Below are 22,743 nucleotides of genomic sequence, written 5' to 3' on the forward strand. Positions count from 1 at the left end.
CATGCAGGACAAACCACAACAACAAAAGATATTGTACTCATGCAGGACAAACCACAATAACAAAAGATATTGTACTCATGCAGGACAAACCACAACAACAAAAGATATTGTACTCATGCAGGACAAACCACAACAACAAAAGATAATGTACTCCTGTAGGACAAACCACAACAACAAAAGATAATGTATTCATGCAGGACAAACCACAACAACAAAAGATAATGTACTCATGTATTATCAACTACATCAAAAGATAGTCTTATAGTATCAAACTACAATATCATAGGATAATGTACTAACATGGTATCAATTACAATATCAAAGGATACTGTACTCATGTAGTATCATTTGAACAAGTTTCTCATCACACATGGTCAGAGCACATGTTGAATTAAATGCAATACCTCCAGCTTTTTTCTCCTATACATATACATAGAAAAATGGATAGATTTTATATACAAATTATTCTAAATTTATATGGAAATGTTTACTATCTTTCAAATCTCTATGAGAAATAAAAAAACCTTGAACAATACAATTTATTCTACTTTAGTACCTAACAGCAAAACATAATATGGTTGATATAACAATGAAATTCAATCTTTAAAAACAAAAACAATAAAATAGTAATGCACGAAAGCTCTATAATATTCACTGTAATGGCACAAACCTTAAAATAGATATTAGGCTTACTTTTGTTAAGCCTAATTCCTACACTCTCCAACTCTTTCTCAAGCAGTTTCCTGAAACAAAATATTTAACAGTATTAAACAAAGCCTCTTCCCATAACAATTTAGAAAACTATAACAAAAAAAACTTGTTTAAGAAAAAGATATGTGAATTTTAATAACTTGCCCATTCATTTTCTACAGAATGTTGGTCAGTGCAATAGAGCAGTCATTTTTAAACTGCTAGAATAGAGAGAAGGCAGTTAGTCAACACTACTCACTGCTAACTGGGCTATCCTTTTCTCACAAAAAACAAGGATTTGACTGTCACTCTTATACTGCACCCATGACTCCAAAAATCAGAGCTCAATTTTGTGTTAACAGACTTTACAGTCCAAGCATCCTAACAACAACAACACTGTGCTTTGATCAACACATTTAATAACAATAAAAGAAGATTAAAACACATTTTAATAAGCAATACATATGTACATGTGTGTGTACTGCAGTAAGATATAATGACCAATGATGCTACTTTACAACCAATATACATTTTGTACACAACAGCAAGGTTTTGTGGGTGTGTTAAAGAATCATTACCATAACAAGCTAAAATTTTAATAAAATGGATGCACACAAGTTCATATTATCTAACGGAATACATACAAGAACAGAACAAGAACTTTATCAAAAATGAAAACATACAAATTCATATTAACAAAGAAAATACATACAACAACAGGCTAAAAACTTTATGAAAAATAAAAACATACAAATTGATATTATCTAACTAAATACATACAATAACATACTAAGAACTTTATGAAAAATGAAAACATACAAATTCACATTAACTAACAAAATACATCCAAGAACATGCTAAGAGCTACAGGAAAATTGAAAACAGGCAAATTGATATTATGTTACTAAATACACACAAGAACATGCTAAAAAATTTATAAAAATAAAAACATACAAACCGATATCATCTAACAAAATACAAGAACAGGTTAAGAACTACATGAAAGTTTACATTCTCCTATATGAACAATGTATGTCCAGTAATATTTACCTCTTCTCACAGTTTAGCTTTATCCCAATAAAGGTTTCTCCTCTCTTCCCATCAAAACATTGGTATGAATTATGGCTCACTTTTTGTAGAATTTATGCACCACTATATTACCAAAAGCAAGATTAATTTTGCGATTCCTTCCACCTGTATCAACAAGTCCTCTAAACCACATCTGTATATAAGCTCATCAACAAGTCCTTTATAACACATTTGTATATAAGTACATCGACAAGTCCTCATAGCACATTTGTATATAAGTACATAAACAAGTCCTCATAACACATTTGTATATAAGTACATCGACAAGTCCTCATAGCACATTTGTATATAAGTACATCGACAAGCCCTCTATAACACATCTCTATAAGTACATCGACAAGCCCTCGATGATACATCTCTATAATAAGTACATCGACAAGCCCTCAATGACACATCTCTATAATAAGTACATCGGCAAGCCCTCGATGACACATCTCTATAATAAGCACATCGACAAGCCCTCAATGACACATCTCTATAATAAGTACATCAAGCCCTCGATGACACATCTCTATAATAAGTACATCGACAAGCCCTCAATGACACATCTCTATAATAAGTACATCGACAAGCCCTCGATGACACATCTCTATAATAAGTACATCGACAAGCCCTCGATGACACATCTCTATAATGAGTACATCGACAAGCCCTCGATGACACATCTCTATAATGAGTACATCGACAAGCCCTCGATGACACATCTCTATAATAAGTACATCGACAAGCCCTCGATGACACATCTCTATAACAAGTACATCGACAAGCCCTCCATGACACATCTCTATAACAAGTACATCGACAAGCCCTCGATGACACATCTCTATAATAAGTACATCGACAAGCCCTCGATGACACATCTCTATAATAAGTACATCGACAAGCCCTCATGACACATCTCTATAATAAGTACATCGACAAGCCCTCATGACACATCTCTATAAGTACATCGAAAAGCCTCATGACACATCTCTATAATAAGTACATCGACAAGCCCTCGATGACACATCTCTATAATGAGTACATCGACAAGCCCTCGATGACACATCTCTATAATAAGTACATCGACAAGCCCTCGATGACACATCTCTATAAGTACATCGACAAGCCCTCGATGACACATCTCTATAATAAGTACATCGACAAGCCCTCGATGACACATCTCTATAATAAGTACATCGACAAGCCCTCGATGACACATCTCTATAATAAGTACATCGACAAGCCCTGATGACACATCTCTATAATAAGTACATCGACAAGCCCTCGATGACACATCTCTATAATGAGTACATCGACAAGCCCTCGATGACACATCTCTATAATAAGTACATCGACAAGCCCTCGATGACACATCTCTATACTAGGTACATCGACAAGCCCTCGATGACACATCTCTATAATAAGTACATCGACAAGCCCTCAATGACACATCTCTATAATAAGTACATCGACAAGCCCTCAATGACACATCTCTATAATAAGTACATCGACAAGCCCTCATGACACATCTCTATATAAGCACATCGACAAGCCCTCAATGACACATCTCTATAATAAGTACATCAAGCCCTCGATGACACATCTCTATAATAAGTACATCGACAAGCCCTCAATGACACATCTCTATAATAAGTACATCGGCAAGCCCTCGATGACACATCTCTATAATGAGTACATCGACAAGCCCTCAATGACACATCTCTATAATAAGTACATCGACAAGCCCTCGATGACACATCTCTATAATGAGTACATCGACAAGCCCTCGATGACACATCTCTATAATGAGTACATCGACAAGCCCTCGATGACACATCTCTATAATAAGTACATCGACAAGCCCTCGATGACACATCTCTATAATAAGTACATCAAGCTCTCTATAACACATCTGTATGTAACCTCATCAGAAAGTCCTCTATAACACATATATATAAGTTCATAAACAAGTCCTCTATAACACATCTGAATGTAAGGTTGTCAACAAATTTTCTATAACACATCTGTATGTAATCTCAACAAGTCCTCATAACACATCACTATATAAGCACATCACAAGCTCTCTATAACACATCTGTATATAAGCACATCAAAAAGTCCTCTATAAAACATAAGTATATAAGCACACCAACAAGCCCTCTCTAACTCATCTGTATTTCAGCACATCAACCAGCCCTCTATAACACATCTGTATGTGTAAGCACACCAACAAGTCCAATATAACACATCTGTACGTGTAAGCACACCAACAAGTCCTCTATAACACCTCTCTATATAACAACATAAAAAAGCCCACTATAACACATCTCTATATAAGTACATGAACAAATCCTCTATAACACATCTGTATATAAGCATATCACCAAGCCCTCTATGACACATCTGAACATGAGCACATCACGTCCTCTGACACATCAAGTCCTCTATGACACATCTGTACATGAGCACATCAACAAGTCCTATGTAACACATCTCTATATAAGCACATCAAGTTCTACCTACCATATCTATATATAACCAGATCAACAAGCCCTCTAACACATCTGTATATAAGCACATCTGCATATAAGCACATCAACAAGCCCTCTATAAAACTTCTGTATCTAAGCACATCAAGTCTTTTATAACACATCTATATGTAAGCATACCAAGTTCTCTATACCACATCTGTATATTAGGACATCAACAAGTCCTCTATAACACATCTGTATATAAGCACATTAACAAGTCCTCTATAACACGTCTCTATATAAGCACATTAACAAGTCCTCTATAACACGTCTGTATATAAGCACATCAACAAGTCCTCTATAACACCTCTGTATCTAAGCACACCAAGTTCTCTATACCACATCTGTATATAAGCACATCAATGAGTCCTCTATAACACATCTGTATATAAGCACATCAATGAGTCTTCTATAACACATCTGTATATAAGCACATCAATGAGTCCTCTAACACATCTGTATATTAGGACATCAACAAGTCCTCTATAACACATCTGTATATAAGCACATTAACAAGTCCTCTATAACACGTCTGTATATAAGCACATTAACAAGTCCTCTATAACACGTCTGTATATAAGCACATCAACAAGTCCTCTATAACACCTCTGTATCTAAGCACATCAAATCTTTTATGACACATCTATATGGAAGCACACCAAGTTCTCTATACCACATCTGTATATAAGCACATCAATGAGTCCTCTATAACACATCTGTATATAAGCACATCAATGAGTCCTCTAACACATCTGTATATTAGGACATCAACAAGTCCTCTATAACACGTCTGTATATAAGCACATTAACAAGTCCTCTATAACACGTCTGTATATAAGCACATTAACAAGTCCTCTATAACACGTCTGTATATAAGCACATCAACAAGTCCTCTATAACACGTCTGTATATAAGCACATCAACAAGTCCTCTATAACACGTCTGTATATTAGCTCAACTTTACCAATTTTGATTCACTTTTTAAACACTGGTAAAATTACCACACCTCAACACAAGCCATCATGAGGAGGAAGAGTGGGATACATCCTCTCACTCTTTACCTTGTATCCTATAATGACAAGATGGAGGGGACAATATGGGTGTAATACAGGCAGAAAGTGACTATATCGAAAAACAGATGTGATGTAGTATAGCACATCAATGGGGTCTGCACTAGTACTTGAACATATATGCCCTTTGCCTGGATAATACAAATTCACTGGCTTCAGTGTCTAAACTAAAAAAATGGGTGATAACGGCCAACTGGCTCTAATGTCTGAACTAAAAACATGGGTGGTAATGGCCAACTGGCTTAATGTCTGAACTAAAAACTTGGGTGGTAATGGCCAACTGGCTTCAATGTCTAAACTGAAAAACATGGGTGGTAATGGCCAAATGGCCTCAATGTCTGAACTAAAAACTTGGGTGGTAATGGCCAACTGGCTTCAATGTCTAAACTGAAAACTTGGGTGGTAATAGCTAAACGGCCTCAATGTCTTTAAATTAAAAACTTGGGTGGTAATAGCTAAACGGCCTCAATGTCTTTAAACTAAAAACAGATGTTTATGGCCAACTGGCTTCAATGTCTAAATTGAAGAAACATGAGTAGTAATGGCCAATTGGCTTCAATGTGTCTGACCTAAAAAACTTGGGTAGTAATGGCTAGACTAACACTGTAAGAAGGGACATATAATGATGGACATCTATTCCACAACTGGTTCTCCCTGCCATAGGAGATACATCTGGTCTGGAAATATTGTATGTGCACACAAGAGTCATCCAAGCCCCTATGATGCAGACAAACTCACAAGTCTCATCGCTGAAATCCTAGGGCTTTTGACCCAAAGCTAAATCCAAATTATAGTGGCAAAGGCATGTGGACTGTAGTAAGATATCACTATGTTCTAGTAACACAATATTAAGGGAACTAAATCAGAAAGATACAGAATGTTGCATGTTGAGCCATTAGAACTGTAAGCAATAAGCAACACAAAAGAAGACAAGTCCTCACCCCAACTTGAAGAAGCACAAAATACAACAAATCGAACTCATAATTATGGACAAAGGCACTCAACCTGAAGTTACAAAATATTGCTTGTAAGCCACCAGAATTAAAAAGAAAAGGCAAGCAACACCCAAGTGAACAAATCCTACAGAAGTGCATAAGCTATGAAAACAAACTTGAAATTATGGAGCCATTCATACTTTACTCAACCTGTATAAAACAGCCTGGGATTACAAACCCAAATCCTAACTTTTCAACCTGAGAGGGAACGCAAAATCCCTTCTGCTCCAGAATTACGAGGAGGAAGTAGAACAAACAAAGTTCAACCTATGGCACAAGAAGTGACACTCCACGTTCGATATTACAAGGAGTCTAGGACCCTCTTCCATGATCACTGAAATAAAGAAAATGATTATCAAGAAGGACCATGCACAATCTAATTGGAGAGCAGAGACACCTCTGAACTGAAATTAAAAGGAGACTCCCGTATAGGGTTGTCTTGTTCCTACCATACATTCAGGGTTATTGGTAGGTGAGTGCACAGCTTCACCCATTTCTCCTTGAGTAGAATAAAGCATCACTGAGAAGAAATAACCTCTATCCACAACTCCAGCAAATGGAAACTCGAAGTGGTAGTGGCTCCCATGCTCCACCAGAAGAAATGGGGAGGAGAATATTGAGGAGCCCCGAGGAGCAATGCTTCAGAAATAGTGCAATATGTGAACCATGTTCTTTAGTTTGAAAAACACATTTGACCCTGATTTATTTAATGAAGGGATCGAGGAATGTGCAAAATCCTATTTAGTCCATTACTGGTGATCCAGTGGTGCAACTATAGCTCTGTACCACATGGAAAGAACATGATGTGATCTTATGGTACACTCCCATCTCCGCAGGGCTTATTGCTACCAGGAAGATTAATGACTGGTCAACTGGTAGCTAGAGCACAATTTAAAAATATCTAATGCAAATGAGGAAAGGATTCCTGAAAAGGAAGACACAAAAGATATTAAGTCACTCAATGTTGTTGTAGTAAAATAAACAATAAACAGAAGAAAAACAGGTCTCAAAGAATAAAACCATAGTAGCGACACTGAAGAGAAATCAACAATAATCACATTGGACTGTCATTGTAATTTCTGCTATTTACCAAAAGTGAATAAGAAATGATAACAAGAAGCTTATATATATGGATCTGATGTAGAGGTAGCATTAAGATAGGTAAAGAGAGTAAGAAGATCAAAATCTCTATAGGTTACGCGGACGGGGATATAAAGTCAGGAGCAAGCTAAGAATTCACATCAACACTTAGATTACGTGACGGGGAAATATAAAGTCAGGAGAAAGCATAGTATAATTCACATCAATACTTAGATTACGTGACGGGGGGATATAAAGTCAGGAGCAAGCATAAAATTCACATCAACACTTAGATTACGTGAACGGGGATATAAAGTCAGGAGCAAGCATAGTATAATTCACATCAACACTTAGATTACGTGGACGGGGATATAAAATCAGGAGCAAGCATAGAATTCACATCAACACTTAGATTACGTGGACATGGGGGATATAAAGTCATGAGCAAGCATAGTATAATTCACATCAATACTTAGATTACGTGACGGGGGATATAAAGTCAGGAGCAAGCATAGAATTCACATCAACACTTAGATTACGTGACAGGGGGATATAAAGTCAAGAGCAAGCATAGAATTCACATCAACACTTAGATGGGCAGACAAAGTGTTAGCAAAGGTGTGTTTTGGAATCATAATCTAACAAAATCCACACCAGAACAAACTGAGATTTCCAGTTCAGAGCAATGTCAATTCTTATTACCCAAGAGAGATAATGTTACCAATAATCACAAAAATGAGAAAAGTTTGAGCATCTAAACACAAAAATTTTAATGGGTCACTTTAATCACTTGTGTATCCATATAGTTTGTTTTCTTTTATTTACACTACATATAAAATGCATGTCTTAATTATACAGGTTTAAAAACAAGTTTTTGATTAATTTAATCTCTGCTGAATTTTATTATAAACAAAAAACACAATTATACTCTTTCTGTATACCTTTCATATACATTCCACTACTTTCAGCTGTTTCACATATTGGTACTAAGATCTGTCTCGCTACACATTAAGATTTCTGTGCTATAAGACTTATAGGTCACTACAGTGAACATTCAGCAATGTTAACACTTCAAAGTTGTTTTATTTTTTTTATAATATGTCATTGTCACAACAATCTTCAGTACAAATATTAAATAAAAACATGAATCAAACCTTTGGATTTCACCTTTAGTAGCATCCAACATCATTAGCACCAAATCAGCTGTGCGTGCTACTGCAATTACTTGACGTCCCCTACCCTTTCCTACACAGAAAGTGTTTAAATACCATCAAGTATGAAGTAGTTTACTTAAAATATTGAGAAACTAACTACATGAACTCAAACTGTTTACTTACAGCTATAACACCTAAACAGTGTTTACTTGTCTTACAAACTGAAAGTTCATATGGTACCTGCACCTTGCAGTTTTCTTAATAATTAAATCTGTAAACATATTATATTTCTCCCACTCAAACTGAACAATCAGTAAAGTTATAAACATCTTAAACTGGTTCCATTCAAACCAAGAGAAGTGGTGTAAGATATTTACTAATGCTGTAAACACCTTACACAACCAATAGTAATGCTGTAAACACTTAAACATTCAGTAAAGCTACATGCAGGCTACAATATACAACAATTACACCCTTCATTAACAGAATACAATAGTTTCCAGAATAACAATAACTCATCATATAACACTTCTGAAATTATCTTTATGAATGGCTTACCTTGAGAAGCACCTTCTATGATTCCAGGCAAATCTAGAAGTTGTATATTGGCACCTTCATACTGTGTTGAATAGGAAAAAAAATCATAAAATCTACAGAAATGTGTAGCACTCTTTCAATTATTTTAGGATCATGCACCAAAACAAAAAATAAAATTTAAGGAGGATACAGAACCCAGTATTTTACTATTCCAGTAGAGAACTATAACTGATGTACTGGCCACTGGAAATGGATAATATTAATGATCTTGTAAAGCTAGAGAACACATGTTGTTATAAAGTGACATCTCACTCTCCAGTTGTTTAGATAAAACAAGAGTTGGAACATTTCAAATATAGTTATATTTCAAAATATTAGAAATCTGTACTTCTAATGATATTAAACAGAAGAAATGACAAGCAACTCACTTTAAACAGAATATCATTTCTATGGCAACAGATTAAAACCAAAATTAATGAAAAACTAAATGTGGTCAATTTTACTACAAATAAATGACTGGCCCATGTTTATGTTTGATAGTGTAAAGTCATACTAACAAAAAACAGATTTATCTATTAGAAATTACGGGAAATTTTCATAAAATTTCATATATATTAAATCAAACCTTTTATGTCCATTTAAGATAAAATAAATATGAAACAGGAATCTTTTGGATACCTGTTTAAGCTTTGATGGAGATTTTCATTGAAGGATGAAAACTTCTGAAGTGCTTTACCTGATGATGCACTGTAGGCACTTTTCTTTAATTCTGTTTAAGCTTATGTTGGGCACATATACTGTGCTTTTTAATGGGCAGGTGGCTTTCAATTATTTCCCACTTTTACTTCTCTTTTTAAATATGGATTTTCTGTGCTACACTCAATCAGAGCTGTCTACATATCTAAGTGTATGTTTTTCTGTGCTACACTCAATCAGAGCTGTCTACATATCTAAGTGTATGTTTTTCTGTGCTACACTCAATCAGAGCTGTCTACATATCTAAGTATATGTTTTTCTGTGCTACACTCAATCAGAGCTGTCTACATATCTAAGTGTATGTTTTTCTGTGCTACACTCAATCAGAGCTGTCTACATATCTAAGTGTATGTTTTTCTGTGCTACACTCAATCAGAGCTGTCTACATATCTAAGTGTATGTTTTTCTGTGCTACACTCAATCAGAGCTGTCTACATATCTAAGTGTATGTTTTTCTGTGCTACACTCAATCAGAGCTGTCTACATATCTAAGACAAAGATTCTCATTCACATACTCCAGACTTAATAAATTTAACATTTTCCTAACCTGAAAATGTTATTTCCTTCTTACCTCTAGCATTCAGTTATTTTTTACATAAATTCATGGTATGTGATGATGTCACCTTGCAACAAAAGCCCTCCACCACAATGAGGGTGTCACAATCTTCTGTGAAGTAACTTCTGCCCTCCACCACAATGAGGGTGTCACAATCTTCTGTGAAGTAACTTCTCTATACACTTGCACTTGTGATAACTTTATTCTTGAACAAGGCAAGATAAAAAAGTGCACAAGAGTTGGGGAAAATAGGCTGGAATGTATGAAGAAGCCAGTATTTATTGAAAATATAATTTCAGATTAGGAAAGTTTTAATCTCCAATACAACAAATCACCTCTCACAAAGAAATGCTAGAATCCCACTTTGAAGTGAGTAGAGAAGCCAGTGCAAAAAGTAAACCTATATGAGCCCAATTCAAAAACTGCCTGAAGGCAAAAGCCCATGAAATGTGACATCTGATAACAAGAGCATCAAAGGGATATACACCTGTGGCAGACTGCATCTCAACTTCACCAAGGTGTTTTCTTCTCTACACAAAATGAAAGGGAGGGAAGCATCGTGAAGTAGGTGGAACATGATCAAGAACACATGCACAAAACAGTCAGTAAATCAAGAAGTGTAGTGAGATTAGGGCTCACTTAGACAGTATCGTGTGTGCTACTGGACATACTATGGCTGCAGAAGAAGGACAAATCAGTTGTGTAAGGGATGACCCGTATTACACTGACAGCGTTACAACCAACCAAATGAACACATGCACAAAACAGTCAGTAAATCAAGAAGTGTAGTGAGATTAGGGCTCACTTAGACAGTATCGTGTATGCTACTGGACATACTATGGCTGCAGAAGAACAAATCAGTTGTGTAAGGGATGACCCATATTACCATCAACCTACTTCTTATCTTATTTTGCTAAATCCAACTAATAAGGATTTTCCATGGTACACCATTACAGTGGTTAGGAACTGGTATATAACAAGGATCTCCCATTCTTCATTCAAAGAGGGGCTGGTAATGTTGTTAGGAGATCTAAAAAAAGTGTGCAAATTCCCATTGGACTGCCAGCCAGAAATGGCTGGGGACAGTGTAATAAGTGACCATGAAACCCTATCTTTTAAAAGCTATCAAGCATAAATCAACCTCACTTTCAAGGTGCTAGCTTTTTCTAAGGTAATCCATGGAATTGGTATGGTGTGTACCAAACTGAGTAAATTCACCATGAATATACTTCTAGTGATCTAACGAAATACTCCATCTTATGGTGGAAACTGGTAGAGCCAGAGTCTGAATACTATCTATTATCCTGATGATGATTAAATTATGATTTGGGGATATAAACACAACTTTAAGGAAATACCAGACAACTGGAAGAATCCTGTTTTGTAGAATGACAACTGGGTGAAGCTAAAATCCTGCAGCATATTAAAAAGCCAGTTTATGAAGATAATGAATAACAAACATCCAGTTAGGGTAAAAGAGAGAAATGACAGTTGTCTTCCCAAACAGCAGAAGCCTTAGGAAAGAAAAACTAGTCCAGGCAGAGGAAGACATAGGTGCAGTGGAAGAGAATGTGAGAGGGCATTAACCACAAAGACTTTCAAATGACAGTGACTGGAAGAGAGGAGGAAGGATGAAAAAAGTTTTGAGAAAAAGATAATCAAATAAAATAAGCTTCAATGAGGCACATTAGAATGTGTTCAAAACCATATTGAGATCCTACTCGGGCATGGCAGTTAGGCAAGGAGGTTAGTAAAAAATAAAGTGGAATACAGTAGAGACAACAGGCAAAGAAAATGCTTTGGTACCTGAAAAGGTGAAATATACTGGACAAAGGCTGCCTGATAACCAATTACAGTGTAAACTGGCAAACCATGGTCAGACAGACAAGTAAAAAAGGCATACAGTAGCCAACAACAAGATAGCCATGAGAAAAGGAGTAACATATGGACCAATAACAAAAAATCTGCCAATTTCATTGACAGACAAACATAGTGGAAGAGAAAGAAGAATGCTGCACAATCACAGAACCCAGATGGATGATATTCCTTGTTAAGAAATGTAGATATAAAGTTGAAGCAACAGAAAGAGAAGATTAGGTAGAAAATGTGAAGATTTGGATGCCAAGCAAGTAACCACAGAAAACTAAGACTCGGATATCCAAAGAGGTACCCTCAGTAGGACTTTAAAACAAGTGTTGTTTATCAACACAAAGAACTGAGGAAAGAAGATAGGCACACAGAAAAGGGTTAGAACAACTCAACCTGAGAACACTGATAGTCAAAGCTGAAGAATGAGGAACAGAGAACATGGAGTAGAAAGTAACAGCAAAGGTATCTACAAGAGGTATGCCCAACTGAGAATCTTCTGCCAAGTTCATAATTCCCAGCATACAACAAGTACCAAGAAAACCCATGTAAATGAATCTAGAATAGTATGTCCAATGTCAAAAAACAAAAGGTACTGGGTTGTGTTCATAAGAAACAGCCATGAAATTGTAGGAATGAATCACATGTGTGGGTGGTAATGGAATACCCAAAATAGTATTGACACAGTTCAGTAACCTTGACAATTATTCAAGTACAGGAAAGGGCAGGTTCACAATTAAGGAAAGTGAAACTTAAGAAAGAATCCATTGATCTTACAAGGTCCACTACAGGAGGCACGTGTGCGTGTCCCCCCAAAGAAATAAATGGTTCCATGAAAGCTATAGTCCCCATGAGCAAAAGAACCTCTTGTGCAGAATAAGAAGTAAAAATCTTGGTGACCAAACATTCCATAGCTCACAATCAAATGGGAGAAGGCTGAGTTCAACCAAGACTAGAACTGAAGATGATGTCAAGATATACCAAATATTGAATGGACATGAAAAATAACTTGGATATCTTGACAAACAGCCTCCTGTATACAAAGAGAAATGTCAGAAGAGAATACTGCCTGGAAACAAGCTAAGAGTAGCCAGCTGACCATTTAGGAGTGGAATCTCAGTCCCAGGCCATGAAAGTGCCAAGAGAAAGTCTTCATCACTCAACTGAATTCACAAGAATCCAGTGTTATGACAAAGGGAAATGGAGGGAATTGAAAGACACAATTCCACTGGACTTATCATAGAATACATCAGGAAAATGGTGTGATCAGAACGTGGAGGAAGGTGTTCAATTGTATTAACCTTAGTTATCCACAGCAAAGGTGAAAAGAACCAGTAGACAAAAAAAGAATCTTCATCTGAAATCATGAAATGACCAAATATTAGTTGAGAGAAGAAAGGTCAATTACCAGATGCCAATCCCCAATCTTCTTGGGATACACAAAGAGACACAAGTAAAACAAAGAAAAGTGTCATATACATTCTCAAAAGATCTGATACTACAACCTCAAGATTCCAAAAATGGGCCAAGTTGGAGGAAAGAAGGAAGGAAATGGAAAGAGGATAGAGGGGAGAGACCAAAGAGCAGAGCAGAGTGACCAAAAGTCAGTGAAAATAGACAACAGGATAATCACCAATAAGACATGCAATGAATCTGATGAAAGGTAGGGGGAAGATGAGAAGAAGAAGAATGTCTGGAAGGTAAAAATGGGAAGATCAGGGGCAGACTAAACTGGATAAGTAGCATCAGTAGAATTGCAAGGTTATGAAAGGTAAGAAATGAGTTAAAAGAGGGCTGATGTCAGGCTTTTGGCTCTGGACTGCAATGCATCAAGAACACTACCAAAGACATCAAGTTGAAGAAATAAACCCTGATGGATGTCATGCAGGTAAGAAATATATTCTAACCCAGCAGCAAAAGAACTAAGTAAATAATATTTTTGGGCCACCTTGGGAATGAGATAAACCTCCCCTGAAAACCCTTCTCAAACAAAATGAAGTATCTCAGATGCAAGGTGTATGAAGAACAAGCACTACAGGACAGGGGTGAATAAAATATGAAGATGCAAGAAATGAGCATCAGATAACAAGACAGAACACAAGAGGTCTGCTTCCCAAGCAGAAAATACAGATCCAATGAATGAAAATCTAAAATGGAAAGATAGCTACAAGCATGAGAACAAAGAAGAATGAGACATGTTGGTCCATGTGTGAAACTGTTCTAGAAAGGAATAAGCATTACATCATTAAGGTTTAGGATCATGAAACAAAGAATAAAAGAAAAACAGCCAGTAGAGAGGTGCAGAGAGGAACTTCGGATGGAGAGAACACGTGATCTGATTCATCACCCTCCTGTTCAATATCGCACTTAAAAGAAGGCACATTGCTCAACAGTCAACAATATTTCCAACACCACAGTAGAAATATGGCTTGTTTGTGTAACATTATCACCTATACAGGAAGAAGTAAAAGTCAGTGCCACTTGAGAATTCATCAGAAGAATTAAAGCTTTTGAAACAAAAGCTAAAGCAAATGAACATCAAAGTTTTGTTAACAAATGAAAACCTCAAACTGAACTCAGATGAGAAATTTTAACTTGATTCGTTTAATATAATTTTGAAGAAAATAATAATGTTCTCACAAGTGCAAGTCCACAGAGTCACATGAAGATTGTACTGCCCTCCTATTGGTGAAGAACTTTTGTTGAATCTGCCCTCCTATTGGTGAATGATATCATCCACAAGTGCAGTTCACATTAAAAATCACTTTGAGTGAAGTTAGCTCAAACCCAGTGGAATGCATATGGGTGAAAAGATAGGTGTTATTGTCTTGGGAACATAGGGTCATTCCATATCAAATCATCCAGATTTTGGAAAATTTTCCAGGTGACCCCCTCAGAATGCCTTGAAGAAATTCACATGTGTTCATCCACTCATATAATGAAAATTTGCCAAAGATTAGATCAATATCTCTAAGAGTTTCTGATTTACAGCCCTGTAAAATTTAATTAATTTATTTTGTAATTTTGGTGAATTCATTTTCTGGCAACTTTGGCTGCTTAAAGCTGCAAGAGTAATGGTGGTAGAAGGCTGAAATTTGTTACACTGGATGAATTAATCTCACAGAATTCAAAAACGGTCTCAAACCAAGTTTATCTCTCTTAGGATTTTCATAGTGAGGCTGAAAAAATCAGCTGGAAACCCAAAATTGTAAAAAACATTTGTTTATTTAACAAGCCTTAGCTCTAAGACTTAATATGATACAAAGCTGAATTTTGTTTTTAAATTTCCTATAACATCTCAGTTGATAAATCAGCAATTGTTGTAATTAAAAGTCTATTAGATCTCCTGTAAAAAAAATGTAGTTGCATGCAACTTTTTATGATTTAGCTAAAAATAGCCCTACTTCAGGCCACAGTTTGACCATGTCACCAGTTATTCAGCCTTTTCAGATTTTACCATATATTCTTACATCTCTAAATATGATCGACAATAAAAATCAGGATGGTGTTCAACCTAATTTTTGAGTTATAATATTTTAAAGTATCCTCTGACCATACATTGTTTACTTGACAAAAAATTCAGGTGTGTTACTGTGTACAAACATATCCATTCAATTTTAAAATAATTTATGAATCCCATTGAAATATTCTAATCAGACTTTACCATATATTCTTACATCTCTGAACATGATCTTCAAAAAAATCAAGGTTGTGTAAAATAATAAATTATCAAATTTTAAGTGTCTGTGATATGTAACATTGGGCAAAGGACCACATTCAGGGCATTCAGTTTTTTCTTATCAATCAGGAATCAGTGCTGCAGAATTGTGTAAAGTTTGATCTACTTGAGCACTATGAAAAATACAAAACTGTGGCAGGTATTAGGTCACATCATAACTTTATTCTACCAACAAATTGTACATGAGAAGGTGATGATCTGTACACAGTTGTAACTGTTGGTAGTAGCAGTGAAAATGATGCTGCAGCAGCTCAAATAGGGTCTAATGAGAGCAATGACAATTATCAGTCAGGGAAATATGTGGCATGCATATACGATCATGAATAGTATGTGGGAAACATAAAAGATAGATCAGATGAACATTCCGATGTGTTATTTATGAAGAAATCAAGAAATGAACTGTTCCCATGGCCTGCAAGGTCACGTAAAGATGAAAGTTGGATTCCTTTCCAACATATTCTTTGTCTGATAAGTGCACCTACCGTGCAAGGCAGTAGTGCTCGCCTCTATGTTCTAAGTCAAAGTGATCTCAATATAACCAAACTCAAATTTTAGAAATTTATTAAAGCTGTCTGAACAAATCAGTGTTTATTTGATGTTGTTAAGGCTAATTTATTGCCAAAGTAGTTTTTGAAACATTTCATTGTTACGATTATTGCAGTTTGGTATGACTATAATTTTTCTCAGTTATCCTCTGTTGTAGCACTATGCTTTTTGTGTCTGATTTATCTTTGTATGTATTATATTATGAATCTTAAACTCAGCCATATATGCGTAACTGTAATGCATACACAATATATTTGCATTGCCATGTGATCTAACTAGTTATGTCAATAAACTTGTTCAGAAATGAATTAATTCTTTCTTGTTTCTTACAACTTCATTATATAACATTGTAAAGGCTGGTTAGAATATTTCAGTGGAATTCATAAAATTCTGACAGGTATTTTTCAAAATTATATGGATATATTTGCACACAGTAACACACCTGAACTGAATTGTTTTAAATAAAAATGTATGGACAGAGGATACTTTTAAAATTATAACTCAAAAGTAGGTTGAACACCACCCTGATTTTTATTGTGGATCATATTCAGAGATGTAAGAATATATGGGAAAAATCTGAAAAGGCTGAATAACTGGTGACATGATTAAACTGTAGCCTGAAGTAGGGCTATTTTTAGCTAAATCATAAAAAGTTGCATGCAACTACATTATTTTACAGGAGATCTAATAGACTTTTAATTACAACAATTGCTGATTTATCAACTGAGATGTTATAGGAAATTTAAAAACAAAATTCAGCTTTGTATCATATTAAGTCTTAGAGCTAAGGCTTGTTAAATAAACAAATGTTTTTTACAATTTTGGGTTTCCAGCTGATTTTTTCAGCCTCACTATGAAAATCCTAAGAGAGATAAACTTGGTTTGAGACCGTTTTTGAATTTTCTGAGATTAATTCAGTCAGTGTAGCAAATTTCAGCCTTCTACCACCATTACTCTTGCAGCTTTAAGCAGCCAAAGTTGCCAGAAAATGAATTCGCCAAAAATAACAAAAAATTAACTAAATTTTACAGGGCTGTAAATCAGAAACTATTAGAGATATTAATCTAACCTTTGGCAATTTTTCATTATATGGGTAGATGAGCACATGTAGATTTTTTCAAGGAATTCTGTGGGGGTCACCTGCAGCCCCCCTAGATGATTTGACATGGAATGACCCCATAGCTTCTCTGTGACAGACTTCAAACTCCGAGTTTTCTACATCTAAAACGTGAATTCTAAGTAGTAACTTCACAAACAATTAGTTTTATACATACCTAAAACATGGCTACTCTGTAGTGACTTCAACTGTTATTCAGAGCCTTATACATATCTAAAACATAGCTACCCTGTTGTAATTTCAACTATTAATCAGACCTTTATACATATCTAAAACATGGTTACTCTGTAGTAATTGCAACTGTTAATCAGAGTTTCAAACATACTAAAAACATGGCTACTCTGTAGTAACTTTAACTATTAATCAGAGCTTTATAACATATCTAAAAAGGCTGATCTGTTGTAACTTCAACAATTAATCAAAGCTTTATACATATCTAAAACATTGCTACTCTGTAGTAACTTCAACTATTAATCAGAATTTTATACGTCTAAAACAAGGCTTATCTGTAATAACTTCAACAATTAATCAAAGCTTTATGCATATCTAAAACATTGCTACTCTGTAGTACCTTCAACTATTAATCAGAGTTTTATACATGTCTAAAACATGGCTTATCTGAAGTAACTACAACTATTAATCAGAGCTTTATACATATCTAAAACATGGCTTATCTGTAGTAAGTTCAACTATTAATCAGACCTTTATACATATTTAAAACATGGTTACTCTGTATTAATTGCAACACATCTAAAACATTGCTACTATGTAGTAACTTCAACTATTAATCAGAGCTTTATACATATCTAAAGCATGGTTATTCTGTAGTAAGTTCAACTGTTAATCAGAGCTTTATACATGTCTAAAACATGGCTTATCTGTAGTAATTTCAACTGTTAATCAGAGCTTTATGCATGTCTAAAACATGGAATATCTGTAGTAACTTCAACTATTAATCAGAGCTTTATACATATCTAAAGCATGGTTATTCTGTAGTAAGTTCAACTGTTAATCAGAGCTTTATACATGTCTAAAACATGGCTTATCTGTAGTAATTTCAACTGTTAATCAGAGCTTTATACATGTCTAACACATGACTTATCTGCAGTAATTTCAACTGTTAATCAGAGCTTTATACACGTCTAAAACATGGAATATCTGAAGTAACTTCAACTATTAATCAAAGCTTTATACATGTTTAAAACATGGCTCATCTGTAGTAACTTCACATCTACTTAGATGTCGACATATCTGACACAGTTTTTCTACAACAGACTTTACATATTTATTTAGTGTTAACAATAAGAAAGTACAGTTCTATAAATTGATTTCTTCATGTTACTAACCTGAATAACTCCAGGAATACAGGTCAGTGTTGTAAACTCATATGCTGCTGATTCACTGTGGGTATCTGTCAGTGTGTTAAGCAGAGTAGACTATGCAGAGAGAAGAATGCATGATAACAGACGTTTCCCACACTCACACTTTCACACATCACTAACATACAACTAACATAAAGCAACATGACTGACATATGAATCAGAAGTCATGCAATATGACTAACGCACAAATTATAAACAATGAAACATGACTAAGAAACATATAAGCAAAGCAACTTGACTAATAAATCTTAAATAATGCTATATTACTAACAAACAAATTATAAGTAAATAAAACATAATTAATAATAAATTGTAAGTACTAAAACATTGGTTAACAAACAACTTAAGTAATAATACATGACTAACAAACAAATTATAAGTAATAAAACATGACTAACAAACAAAGTATAAGTAATGAAACATGACTAACAAACAAATTATAAGAAAATAAAACATAATTAATAATAAATTGTAAGTACTAAAACATTGGTTAACAAATAACTTAAGTAATAATACATGACTAACAAACAAATTATAAGTAATAATACATGACTAACAAAAACAAATTATAAGTAATAAAACATGACTAACAAACAAATTATAAGTAATGAAACATGACTAACAAACAAATTATAAGTAAATAAAACATAATTAATAATAAATTGTAAGTACTAAAACATTGGTTAACAAACAACTTAAGTAATAATACATGACTAACAAACAAATTATAAGTAATAAAACATGACTAACAAACAAAGTATAAGTAATGAAACATGACTAACAAACAAATTATAAGAAAATAAAACATAATTAATAATAAATTGTAAGTACTAAAACATTGGTTAACAAATAACTTAAGTAATAATACATGACTAACAAACAAATTATAAGTAATAATACATGACTAACAAAAACAAATTATAAGTAATAAAACATGACTAACAAACAAATTATAAGTAATGAAACATGAGTAACAAACAAATTATAAGTAAATAAAACATAATTAATAATAAATTGTAAGTACTAAAACATTGGTTAACAAACAACTTAAGTAATAATACATGACTAACAAACAAATTATAAGTAATAAAACATGACTAACAAACAAATTATAAGTAAATAAAACATAATTAATAATAAATTGTAAGTACTAAAACATTGGTTAACAAACAACTTAAGTAATAAAACATGACTAACAAACAAATTATAAGTAATAAAACATGACTAACAAACAAATTCCAAGTAATAAAAACATGATTAATAAAATTATAAAAAAGAAACATAACTAACAAACCAATTATAAGTAAATAAAACATGATTAACAAACAAATTATAAGAAAATAAAACATAATTAACAATAAATTTCAAGTAACAAAAACATCATTAACAAACAAATTTCAAGTAACAAAACATCATAAACAATCTACAAGTAAAGAAACATGATCAACAAACAACTAAGTAAACAAACATGACTAACAAACAAATTATAAATAATGAAATATGAGTAACAAACAAATTACAAGTAAATAAAACATAATTAACAATAAATTTCAAGTAACAAAAACATCATTAACAAACAAATTATAAGTAATGAAACATGAGTAACAAACAAGTTATAAGTAATGAAACATGAGTAACAAACAAATTATAAGAAAATAAAACATAATGAACAATAAAATTTAAGTAACAAAAACATCATTAACAAACAAATTATAAGTAACGAAACATGACTAAAATATCATTTACTGGTATTGCAACACAACTAACACACACATTATAAGTAATGCTAACTTTTATGATGCATATTTTCTGTTAAAAATGATTTCAATTATGAAATCATCTGTTTAAAATTATTTCAAAACTGTCACTACAATATCATTTTAAAGACCAAATTAACTACATTGAAAATTTAGTTTTATTTTACTAAATGCAAGCTACAGCTATTTTAATATTAATTCTTTCTTTAAACACAAGTCTTCTTTAATTTCTTTGATGTTAAACATGAATTTTCTTACCTTCCCAACAGATGGAAACCCAATAAGTGCTACACGAGCATCACCTGATTTCATAACATCAAAACCTTCCCCCTAAATGAAGCACACAGAAACAGATTTTGATTTCTTCCATACACAGCAGACTTCTTGTTCATAAATGTCAATAACCAGAAAAATGGAAAAAAATGATATGTACATACACACAGAGATATCTGATATAAAATTTTTGAAAAACACTGTCTTTTTAATTGAAGCAAATTAAGCCATTTCTTGTCATCATAAACATTATAATCAATTATTATTATACAATAACAAATATTTATATTTTTTTACATTAAGTAACACAAACATAAATCAACACAATTCTCTCCAGTCCATGGTGATTGTAAATTATCCCCTAGTAACAATTCACAACTAAAGGCCTGAAGAAGAACTCAGTCAAAGCTGTCTATTTGGTCTATGTTGATCATAAAGTACCAGCTAGTACTGATTCACAACTAAAGGCTTGAGAGACTTAGCCAAATATAACTGTTTAGTTTGTGATGATCATGTCAGTACAGTTTCACAATTAAAGGCTTGAGGGACTTAGATATATCTGTGTAGTCTATAATGATTCACAACTAAGTGCTAGAAAAAAATACCAAGCAGCACAAATATCATCCTAACACAAAGAAAATTGGCTGGAAATGTCCACAAAGTTTCATCAAAACACAGAAAATACAGATTAAGATAAGATCAACTATTCTAAAAGAACTGGAATCAGAATATATTTATTGTGAATATAAGGCACAAGTTGAACAGTATAAATCTATATCAGTATTATCAATGTGATATAACTAATCATATAGATGTATCCTCACCTTTTCTTTTTTTCCAGAAGGTTCAATCAACTGAGCACGATATTTTGCTAGTTTAGCTTTCAGAACCCCCAGATGGTACTCGGTTGCTATGAGAACAAAAATATAATTTTATTGATGAACCCTCCAAAGGTTTTTATTTATACTGTGACAATCCTACCACCCATATTAGCTACAAATAGCTTGTATTATTTCAAGGAAAATAAAAGATTTCATGCACTGTTTTCAAAGTCATGCTATTTCAATGGTTAATAATAATCATTGCTCTGTTTAATCACAAAACAAATACCTTTTTCTAGCACAAGAACTGCTATTCACATGGCAATGATAATAGTCTAAGTAGTCAACAGGCACAGTATGTCACTAACGTATCAAATTCTTTATTTTTTAATTTATTAACATCAGTTGTGTTATCACAGGGTTGATATATCTAATCTATCATAATGTTAATTCAACACTGTTTTATAAAACTAAACATTAAAAAACAAGTAAAACACTCTTGTAAACATATTCTCAGAACTAAAACATGCACTTAAAGAGGAGATAAAAGTGAAAGTAGTATGAGATTTTATATAAATTGAGTGAATGCTGAAAGTCAGCATTTATCTGTTAAAATATAATTATGCTTAAATTTTGACAAAAGTATATCGGTCCTAGTTCATCCAAAGTAAGATCTGCTAGAACAGTAGATGTTGCAATCATATATTGCACAGTATGTGCATTCATAACCCAAACTGTATTGTGCTATTTCACACAACTTTCATGTGTCAGAATTTGCTTAATTTCTTCAAGTTTTGCATTA

At 33.7% G+C, this 22,743-nt stretch overlaps 1 protein-coding gene across 1 annotated transcript in view; it reads right to left on the bottom strand.

Annotated features, from left to right (window-relative positions):
- The window catches only part of LOC143238962 (developmentally-regulated GTP-binding protein 2-like), a 38,371-nt gene that overhangs the window by 14,798 nt on the left and 830 nt on the right, over window positions 1-22,743 (bottom strand). The window contains 7 exon segments of the mRNA XM_076479641.1: window positions 330-420; window positions 671-743; window positions 8,592-8,682; window positions 9,150-9,210; window positions 19,055-19,144; window positions 21,106-21,177; window positions 21,945-22,030. Coding sequence (XP_076335756.1) covers window positions 330-420; window positions 671-743; window positions 8,592-8,682; window positions 9,150-9,210; window positions 19,055-19,144; window positions 21,106-21,177; window positions 21,945-22,030 — 564 coding nt within the window.

Source organism: Tachypleus tridentatus, chromosome 13 (genome assembly GCF_004210375.1).
Source record: "Tachypleus tridentatus isolate NWPU-2018 chromosome 13, ASM421037v1, whole genome shotgun sequence".
Lineage (NCBI taxonomy): Eukaryota > Metazoa > Arthropoda > Merostomata > Xiphosura > Limulidae > Tachypleus > Tachypleus tridentatus.